We start from the raw sequence: 10,363 nt of genomic DNA, 5'->3' as shown, positions 1-10,363 counted from the left end.
TGTCTTTTTTGTATGTTTTGTTCATTTTTGTTTTTACAAACAGTCGAATCAGTCACTGCAAAGAGCCGAGCAGTTAGCCTTGAGCTCAAAGTGAAGTCACGAGGTCCAGGCAGAACAGACAGCTGAAACATTGCAGAGGTTGGTTTGGAGGGAAAATGTGATGTCTCCATGCTGATTATTCTCAAAAGGGCAGCTTCTATTTGCTTTTTTAAAACCACATTAGCCCAAAATTCCTGCATAATCCATCGTGACAGTTGAGCGTTTGCAGCTTCCTAACATCTTTATTAGCATACAACCTAAAATTCCGAAAACGCCTTTGTCTTGTTTCCTCAGTCTTTCATGTTTGAAATGGCAGGCTTTACCTTCTTCACCGTGTGCTAATAAAACTAACTCTTAGGGTGTATATGAGGAATAAGGATAATGCCTGTATGGCCTCCCTAAGAGTAGGATATTAGAGAGTTCTGGAACACCTCAAAGTCTATAAACACAGCAGGACAATGGAGGCAGCAGCAGTGACAGTCTTTGTTTAAACGATTGATCCTCTGGTGAATGGAAGCAACCAAGATATAAGCTCTAAGCATAACTCGTGGTTTTAAGAGGAAAAACCAGTCACTTTGCCACTTTCTGAAGGCTTATCTCCAGGTTCAATGGCTGGTTAAAAGTGTATTCAGATTACTCGTCCTTAACTTGTATTTGAAGAAACTGGAGACAGACAGCAATTAACTTGCATCAGTTAAGACTGCAGGCAGCTTTAGTTCTTGCCCCTGCCGATACACAGTGTATTTGACTTACACTTTATTGCCAAAAGTATTCGCTTGTCTGCCTTCACACGCATGTGAACTTGACATACCATTCTTAATCCATTGGGTTTAATATGATGTCGGCTCACCCAGTAAACGTGGAAGAAAAAGCAACAAACCTGACCTGATATTACAGTGTGAGGTTTGGACAGTGCACTGTTTAGTCACAGCTGAAGACACGCCTCTTGTCATCAATAAGGGAACTCAGAATAAAGCTGATTGAGGTCCATTATGAAGTTTCAGAAGCACAAGTATGCAGTGAGGTGCCCATAGAAACCTTAACAAAAGCTATTTACATTTTGAGCAAGATTTTTAATATCAATCAATATATGACCTATTATTATTTTTCCTCTCTGTCAGTTTGTGCAGTGTGTTCATATGTGGAACAACATTAACAGAAACTCCTCTATGATTTCCACGAGTAATCCGTATAGAGAGGATTTGTATACATTCCATTGAGGCACTTAAGTCCCGGATCCTTGTCAACAGATTTGTGTTTTATTGGGTGGAGAAACAGCAGTAAGGGCTTGTGGCTCTGTGGGCACCAATCATGCCAGCATAAACACCTCTGACGTAATAAGCAGCTACAGTTTTCCTCGGAGGTAAATGCTGGTATCTGTGTGAGCGGGATTACACGTGTATGTACGTGCACACGAGTGGTTTGAGAGGAGTGTAATGGAGTAATCACAGGATATTAACTTCAGATTAGGAGCTTCTGCAGACTTATGACAGACATGATTATATTTACTGATAACTTAGCTTTTCAACATAATGTTATTTGATGCTCATATAACAGGACATTTGATTAAAAATGATTCAAAAAGTCATTCAAAAGAATAAGAGATGGTTTTTAAACATGTAGTACTGACATGTGCTGATTTAGTTAATGCTGGTTAAAGTTAGGTAACTTTATACACAAAAACAATCTTGGGAAATGATTAGGGAAAGATTATGGTTTTGGTTGCAATGGCAATTTTATTAAAAACACTCCACCCATACAGCACTGCCCTCCTATAAAAGTAACCCACGATGGACTAAAAAAGATAAAAAAAAAGATGCAACAGAGCCAGACATATGGTTGCTTTTATTCCCTTCAGTTTTATTTCTACATGCCCAGGGACGGATCTAGCCATTTTGTTGGCCTCACATGAGATAAGGATTTAGGTAAAATTATCATCCATGTCAGTTATTGTTAAGAAAATACAGTATCAGTTTATTTATCTTGTGCTTTTGTTTTATTGTTCTCCCTTGTGTCATTATTCTGTTATGTGTTTTATCCTATTGTACAGTGTCCTTGGGTGTCTTGAAAGGCGCTTTATAAATAAAATTTATTATCATTATTTATTATTATTATTTAAGATTTTGGAAAGCCTGAAAAATCTGTACATGTATTAATGAAATAAAATAATCGTCATTGCTGCAAGGTCACTTTTCCTGTTTACTTTTCTGATTATACAGGTAACATCATACAGCGTTATCTACATCCTGTCTGCATGCACAACGAAAAACATCACACTGATTTTGAATTTAAGGAAAAAAACAAAGATCTTTTGAACTGCATTCAAGCTCTCGATTTTTTAAATGTAAAACTGTAAGTTGTGTGTCCTTAAGTGTGTGACCAGACCTGAAGTGGGTTACCATATTAACTATGTGCATGAGTTGTTAGCTTTTTACAGGACCCTCGGGTGTCTCTGTGTATTATGGCCACATATCTCTACGTTGGTCCTGCCTGTTCGAAGGACATTGTTCCAGAAGTCTTGAGGTTTGTTCAGATGAAATTTAACAAACCTAAGCTGTGCAGCCATGTTTCATTAAAGAGAACAAGCAATCTTTTTATACTTGTAGCGTCACTAGCTGTACAATATTGAACTGTAACGATCTACCTGAGTCATGTCGAGTCAAGTTGAGTTTTATTGTTAGCGTACGTCTGCTTTCATTGAAGTGCTCACACTTGCTGATGATCAATAGATCAATTTCTTTTTAATTAGTAGCACCTGGCTGCTATTGAACATTTTAATTGCTATAGAAGCAGTAAGAATTTGTTTCCGTTTCATTTTCACATGACTGTTTATGCAAAAATCCTGAAAACACTAAAAGAAAGTAAAAATGAAGAAATACTCACAAAATCAATCCTGCTCACCCGCAAACCCTTTACACCCTTAAAAAAGAGAGAGAATTAAAAGGGCTCAAAAAGTAGCAGGATGTATTTGCAATTGACCTGGATAGGCTTCAGGCTCAAACTAAAGTAATAACTTAATTGGATGAATATGTTATGCCACACATTTACTGAAGAAGCTAAAATGAACCCCAGTATAAAGTCTTGGAGCGTTTATCGAAACATCTATTTACCTTCTTAGATCTTATATTAAACTCTTCAGATTTTCTAAACATGTAACTGCTTCTGTGTTATCTTGAAAAGATCAGATTATAGTTTCAGCAACTTTATTCTCTAGGAAGCTAGGAAACACTATGGCATCTAAAATTCTGAATAAAAACAAAGGAGCTTATCAAAGTTTCCACGTGGCCCCTTGTGGTTACAGAAACAATAAATTGGCCCTAAGGTGGTGCAAAGCTAACTTGATTCCAACTTTTTCAGACCTCCTTCATTCCCATATGACGGTGGTCCAAGTACTAACAGATTTCACACTGTTCTTTAGAACCTAGCAAGGTGTTTATACACTTTTTTCCACACATGCAGTGGTACTTTCACCATCTTTTTAAATCAGACACAGCACAAGTTCACATTTTGCACTGATTTAGGCCATTTTAATAGAACTAAATTAACATGCATTATGTAAAATAAAATGAGAAAGAAAAAGAGATGCAGTAATTCAGACAGCTCAAAACAGCAGAAACGGCCCTTATCATAATAGAGGGGTTAACTGGTGTTGCTGGCTGACTAAGAGTTTCAGTGCTGAATCTACTTCCCTGGGATATTGTCACATTCCACTGAGTCGCTGGCCAACAGAATCTGTGGTCAGCCGCACACAGTTTTACTGTGGGAGAGCATGTTACTGAGTATGAATGCCAATGAAGTGATTGATATCATCTATGTTGAAGACTCTGGTCTCTGTGTGTGTGTGTGAGAGAGAGAGCGATGCCTTGTTCTCTGATGTGATTTGTGTAAAGGACACATGTTTGATACATTACTTGATTTGGACCATGACATTTGCGTGCGGCACACACTGATCAGAACTCTGTCAAATAACATCACCCGTGATATTGCCAACAGCACATTTATAAGTCTGTGTGCAGATGGGTGGAACGGGACAAAAAGGGCTAACGCATGACAGAATGATAGAGACAAAGTTATGAGGAATTTGCAATCATTTGCCTTTGTGTGTGGGTGTGTGCGTCTGTGTGTGTGTGGACATTCTTCAGCAATCTCGTCACTGAAACCAAAAAGATGGAGCATCACTGTATCAAAACACAGCGTCTGTGCTGCTTTCAGGTTATCTAATTGGCTCCAGATGGAACAAATGAACGTCTCTTCTGAAAATAGATTCGATGGTTTCCACTGGCACAACACACACACACACACACACACACACACACACACACACACACACACACACACACACACACACACACACACACAATATTGTATGCAAAATCACTTGATCAAACACATCGACGCCCACACATATAAAGTAAAACATGTAAACATGCATATTCATCACATGCATACTGTAAAAGTAAACTACTACATGTCATACACATAAACACACACATGTTTTTATACTTTCTGTAACTGTTTAGGAAAAGTCGTTTATCAAATCATCTCTAAAATTGCAAGTGTTGTAAATATGACAGAAAAAGGCAGAAGTCTGCAACAAGCTAAGAGCTCACATTGCAATTAATACTTTTCAAAGTATGCTAAGGTGGAAAAACTTGTACAAAAAGATTTAATTAAGTTTTTATAATCAGATCAAAAACTCCAATGAACAGCTACACCATCACCAACATAAATAGCAGCTAATAATCCATAAATATAATCCAATCTCAAGAATAAGCTAAAATGTGTGTGATTTAATCACACACACATTTGAGATAACGGCTGTGCTGTGATTTGGATGTAAAATGATCACTCAGAAAGTTAGAAGTCTCTTACATTTACTTTTCTCCTCACGCAGTCAGGGTGTTTATGTCTATATCACAAAACCAGCTGAAACACAACTGAAAGGTGGGCGCCACAGAGAACTCTAATAGGCTGTCACGGTTCTGGGTCCGTTGGACCCAGTATTTTGAGTTTATTGTGTTTTGATTTAAGTTTGCATCAGGGATTGTGTTCTTGTTCTCTTGTCGTGTTATGGTGATGAATAGACTACTTGCACTAGGGCATGTGACGTATTTCCGTTTCCAAATAGTACCGCTTGTGCGTTTCCGGTACGTTTGCTTATCTATCGGTAGCTATGCTAATGTCGCTTCAGAATGAGTATAAAAAGGAAAGTATTTAAAACAGAACATTTTCAAAAACAGGAGAAGAAATACTCCGAGCATTGCTGTGTCCCACTTTGTTCAGCTTCAGCCAAATTTAATGGCATACTAAGTTTTCATGCCTTTCCGACCCATTCCGACTTGAGAAGACAATGGCCGGTAAACATACGCCGGGATCATTTCACGATCACCTCTCACACCAGGGTCTGCTGCAGACACTTTGCCAGTGATCAACTCATAGAGCCAACAACCCTCGATGGTCGAAGGAGGCTTATTAAAGGTGCTGTACCAACACTTTTTGAGTGGAATGGCTATAAAGTTGAACCACCGCGGCGTAGTGTTTGGGAGAGAACGGAGCGACGCCCTGAACTAGTTCCTCCTGACGATCAAGAAGAGCAAAGTCTTACAAGAGATCATGACTACTGCTCAGTCCCTGAGCCGTCTGCATTGGACATATCTGCATCAGCTGCAGAAGACCTGTCCAAAGACGTGGAGACTCTGAGGAAGGAAATACAGGAGTTACGTGTCCAGCGAGAATTTGGGTTACAGCGTTTTGCTGGCTCCGACACTGACATCCGATTCTATACCAGGTACACCTAAGTTCTATCCAAGCTAACTGTTTAAAATATACCAAGGTCACCATCAGTTAAATTTCGAAAGTTTTTCCAGTCTTAATGAAAACAAAATAGATATTTACTTTTCATCTCTAATCTGTATGCTGGTTCGGTTAGTGACAAGGAACTATTCAAACAATCAGGCATTGCTGAGAAGTTGACTGAAGACATGGCAGTGATGGTAGATAAGGGCTTCCTAATCACTGATTGTTGTAAATGCAAAGTGTACTGCCCACCTTTTCTATCTAAGCAGAAGCAGATGCCAGCATACCAGGTTAAGGAGACGCAGGCCATAGCCAGACTCAGGGTACATGTGGAGCGAGTCATTAGGAGGATCAAACAGAACAAACTTTTTGATAGCATCATTACCATGTCACATGTTTATAATATCAACCAACTGTTTGCAGTGGCATGTATGCTGTCAAATTACCAGAACACAGCATTAGTTAAAAAATGGGTTAAGTGAGACAAGATGGATTTTTCCCAAGACACCAGTGCCAGTAACTTATGGAAAATGACCTGCAGCTGAGGCCACTACAGTTGCATTTCTTCCTTCTCAGCTGACAATACTTGATTACAGAACTGGTACTTGAGTGCTGATAGTTGAGTTTCAGTTATTGATAATTCAAATTCATTGCAAATGTTTAATGTTAATAATACTGTTTAATTATATTACTATATTACTATTCAGATTCAACAAAACTGTTTATCAAAATTATAAAGTAAATCACTAAATCGTTTTAAAATCATAAGTGACATTGAGCTTTTGGAACATCAAAAATACCATTTGTCATTTTCTACAGTTCAGTTGTGTTATTGTCTAAATGTATATCAGTATGCTAGGCATGGAGTTTTAAATACTTACCATGTAAATAAGTTCTGCACAAATTCAACGTTTTAATGTGTGTTTTTAAAAATTAAATTGATGCCATTGCTTAAATAACAGTTTATTGATGTCACATAAAAGTAACATGTAACAACAAAAGAATTCATGAAATATATTGAAAATAAAACATCAGTTATTTTGTTCCAGCCAGCCTGAAGGATCTGTTTTTCTTTTTGCTATGTTTTCACTGTTCATTTTTTCAAACACAGGTATCTTGGCATATATATGTAAAAAAAGAAATAGTCTGCCTTTTCTCTGATTGCATTGTGCACATCTATATCCATGTATATTCTTTGCACTAGGTAGTCCTCTTGTGCCCACACAACAAAGTCACACCACTGCATCCCACTGATGAGCAGTTGTCCTTGCACTTGCCAGTAATATGCGTGGCTCTTTTTTAGTTTAGGGGTACCACATTCCATCTGCACATATTTGCAGTCAATAAAGTTTTGTACATTGGGACATTTGAATTCGACGAAGCCAAACTGGGGGTATTCATTGGGGTCAAAAACAACACCATCAGGAGATGCAGCAAGCAATGGGGTGAATGACCAGACCACAGGGTGAGTAGTTAACATTCATTAGCCTACTATACTCTGCTGCTATTGCAGGCTCCATCTCAGTTCCTCTCCTCATGTCTGCTGTCTGCCTTGTTCCCTTCAATATACGCTCTGCTAGTGACTCGGCCGAGCTCTGGCCTCTGACGTGACACACCTCCCGAAACCTAGAGGCAGTCACTCTGGGCCTGCGGAGCTGATGCCACTCAGACGAAGAGCTTTGCTCACGTGTAGCTTCCTCTATTTTGTGAGCCATTTCCAGAGTTACAGACAAGCTTTTCAGATGCAGAAGCTCTTCTTCTGAGCACACAAACACACAATCTGATGGCAAGATGTCATACCCCTCCAGAGGCAAGTGCGGTGTTGGTGGTGCATCGCGGTGTAGTGTGATGTACCGGGTTGTCAAAACCGGCTGCTGATATGACAGAACACTGCCCACCTGCACCAGCCCAAAGGCACTTTCCACAAGGGGCTTGTCAGGTCTCATGTTCATTGTGGTCACAAGTGGCCTGTCCTCAATATTAAATTTTGCATATGCCTCCGTTATTCTGAACAAGCAGGGATCTGGTAACGGACCCACCATGCCTCTGTAGAAGCCACTCCTAAAGAAAACATCAATGACAATAATGTAAGGAAGAAGGTTGTTATACTGAACAACAACTAAACTAAAAACTAAAAGGTGTAAAACAGTGGTGCATAAGTTAGAGACTGGGATGTATATGTACATGACTGAGTTAGCCGTCTTCAGAAAGTGTAATGTTGTATGTAAATTAATACCTATTCTGACACATGTATGTATGAAAAAAATAGCAACATACATTTGTAACACGTGAAACCAAATTTTACAAATGTAATTACCGTACTCCAGTCTGGGCCATCCTATTTGGTACCGGCTTAGTGAAGATCATGGAGTTGATGGGTCCTGGCTTCACACCCTAACAGAAGACACATTTACTATGGATGGTGTTGCTGTTCATATGTAAACATGGACTAATTCAAAAACTTTAACCTCATTTAAATTACCACTGTCCGTGGCTTGTGCCATTGCTGTTCAGATTCCGTGCAGCTATGCACAGGGGGGACAACCGGCACTCTGAGTTGTGAGTAGTGTGCTGTTTGGAAGAGCAGTGCCACTGTGTGATTGCACATAACAGTGCCTGCCACACAGGAGCACTGGCTATGTGTCAGTACCACCGGCGATGAATCCAGAAGCTTAATCTAAGAAGAAAGAACGAAAATTAAAAATGTAACATCTTCATGGAAGAGCCGAACAGGAACATAGTTCAGTGTTATGGTTACGCACCCTCCTGAATGCTTAGTGTTTCCTTCTCTCCCTATTAAAACAACTTAACCATGCTTGATAACTGTAATAACTTAGATTGTGTATATTTGCAGTATTAACTTGTTGTCAAATGTTTCTGATCACCCAAACACACGTTGATTTAACTATCTGACTAGTCAAATTAGGAGTGATAAAGCAGGGAGACAAGGAAAACATTCAAGTTGATGGGCCTTTAGGAATGAACTTAACTAATGCTTAAATGAACTGAACCCCACTGAACGGGGATTAACAACTTTACACAGCTTCCTGCCTACACTTAGTCTGTGTGGTGCCTCACTCTTCCTCATTGACTTGTAGCACAGGGCTTTCACACCGACCTCCCCTGACAACCTGTCTTTATTGGACACTGAATAAAGATACAAGTACCATTAGCATTATTTCTGTATTACTCATTTCAGCATGTCTTAAACATATATATTTTACACTTAGCAAGAGTAGCATTAGGTAGTTAACTACCTCCATAGTTAGCCAACTACCTAACGCCATTATAACAGTGTCTAACTACAAAAGTGACATTAGTTAAGAAAACCTCAACTATAGTTTAGGACGACATAAAACACCGTTTAAGAAAACATGTAATGTAGAGAACTGACATCAAATGAAGGACATAGCGGAGTAACGTAGTGTTTGCATTTGACGTTAGCTAGCGTTTCTTTGTCGGTTAATTTACGTTTTACCTTCGTAGTTGTGTATATATGATGCAGCATATAACTTAAATCCTTTATCTAATTTGCTGGCGGGGGTAGTCGTCACTCTGCAAATCCGATGAACATCGGTGATGTTCAATTTTGGGAGCTCTTGTAGGCAGCGAGTGTAGAACGTCGCCATGGTTTAACCGCACCGGAAGCACTGGGGCAGGACTACATAGAACGCGGAAGTGTTAGTGCAAGTAGTCCATATGATGTCTATTATGAGAGTTCCATGTTTCTGTTTGTCTGGGTTTAAGATGTGGGCTTAGTTTCATATGTCATTTCCTGTCTGTCTCTCTATGTCGAGCCTGCGTGTGATGTTTTATTGTGAAGGTCTGCGTCTTATGTGAGTGTTCAGTTTTACCTCTGTCTCGTCTTACGGATTATTCCCAGCTGTGTCCACCACCTGTGTGTAATTCCCGTGTTTCTCTGTGTGTATTTAAGTCGTGTCCTCCGTCATTGTAGTTGCTGGTCCGTCTGTGTAACCACCGTGTCTCGCTCGTGTGTTCACCCTGCTGTTAACCATCGTCTGCTTCTGCTCGCCCTGCTTCATGTTCATGTTCTGGTTTCTGCGCTATAGTTTAGCTGTTTCCCTGTATAGTTTAGTTCGAGCTCCATTTGCTGTTTGTCCTCATTTTGTGTTCAATAAACCACCTTCACCTCTCCACTACTGCCTGCGTTTGGATCCCCCTTCATTTCCTCCACACGGCTCCTCTCACTCGCCGTGACAGTACGGACCAGCCACAAGATGGATCCAGCAGCTTTGTCTGGAGAGAGCGACCTCGCACGCATCCGACGCCTGATGGACTGGGTAACCCACACCACCAACGCAAGGGCAAGAGTGGTGGGGTTAAAAGCCATCGAGGCAATCCTGGAAGGAAATCCCTACCTCTGCCAGCTTAAGGGAGTATCAGGCTTAATCTGCAACCTGCATAAAGCCCGGGGGGTGGTGCGAGCTCGGGAATCCACAGACTTTGTCCAGCAGCAGCGGACTACGGCCGCCCCGGAACAGTCACGTCAGCTTCTCCTGCCGGAGGT

General features: G+C 40.2%; 1 protein-coding gene across 1 annotated transcript; it reads right to left on the bottom strand.

Annotated features, from left to right (window-relative positions):
• Positions 1 to 5,853: 5,853 nt before the first annotated feature.
• Positions 5,854 to 9,527, bottom strand: LOC146573675 (uncharacterized). The gene is made up of 5 exons (XM_085272976.1): positions 9,314 to 9,527; positions 8,891 to 8,982; positions 8,318 to 8,512; positions 8,153 to 8,229; positions 5,854 to 7,896 (listed from the first exon to the last, which is right to left on the bottom strand). Exons 1-5 carry the CDS (start codon positions 9,462 to 9,464, stop codon positions 7,257 to 7,259), a joined length of 1,155 nt encoding a protein of 384 aa, XP_085129102.1. The 5' UTR covers positions 9,465 to 9,527; the 3' UTR covers positions 5,854 to 7,256.
• Between the last annotated feature and the right edge of the window lie 836 nt (positions 9,528 to 10,363).

Source organism: Mchenga conophoros, linkage group LG5 (assembly GCF_057382185.1).
Source record: "Mchenga conophoros isolate Kocher_MC1m ecotype Shallow Benthic linkage group LG5, M_conophoros_male_GT1.1, whole genome shotgun sequence".
In the NCBI taxonomy this organism is placed as follows: Eukaryota; Metazoa; Chordata; class Actinopteri; order Cichliformes; family Cichlidae; genus Mchenga; species Mchenga conophoros.
The sequence above is the reverse complement of the archived record's forward strand: the minus strand, read 5'-3'. Positions and strand labels throughout refer to the sequence as shown.

Coding starts and splice junctions, on each gene's coding strand:
- LOC146573675 (XM_085272976.1), bottom strand. CDS start 9,464: ATGGCGACGTTCTACACTCGCTGCCTACAAGAGCTCCCAAAATTGAAC. Junction 8,513..8,890: donor AGGCACCACACAGACTAAGT/GTAGGCAGGAAG, acceptor CTTTCTTCTTAG/ATTAAGCTTCTGGATTCATC. Junction 8,230..8,317: donor GGCACAAGCCACGGACAGTG/GTAATTTAAATG, acceptor GTCTTCTGTTAG/GGTGTGAAGCCAGGACCCAT.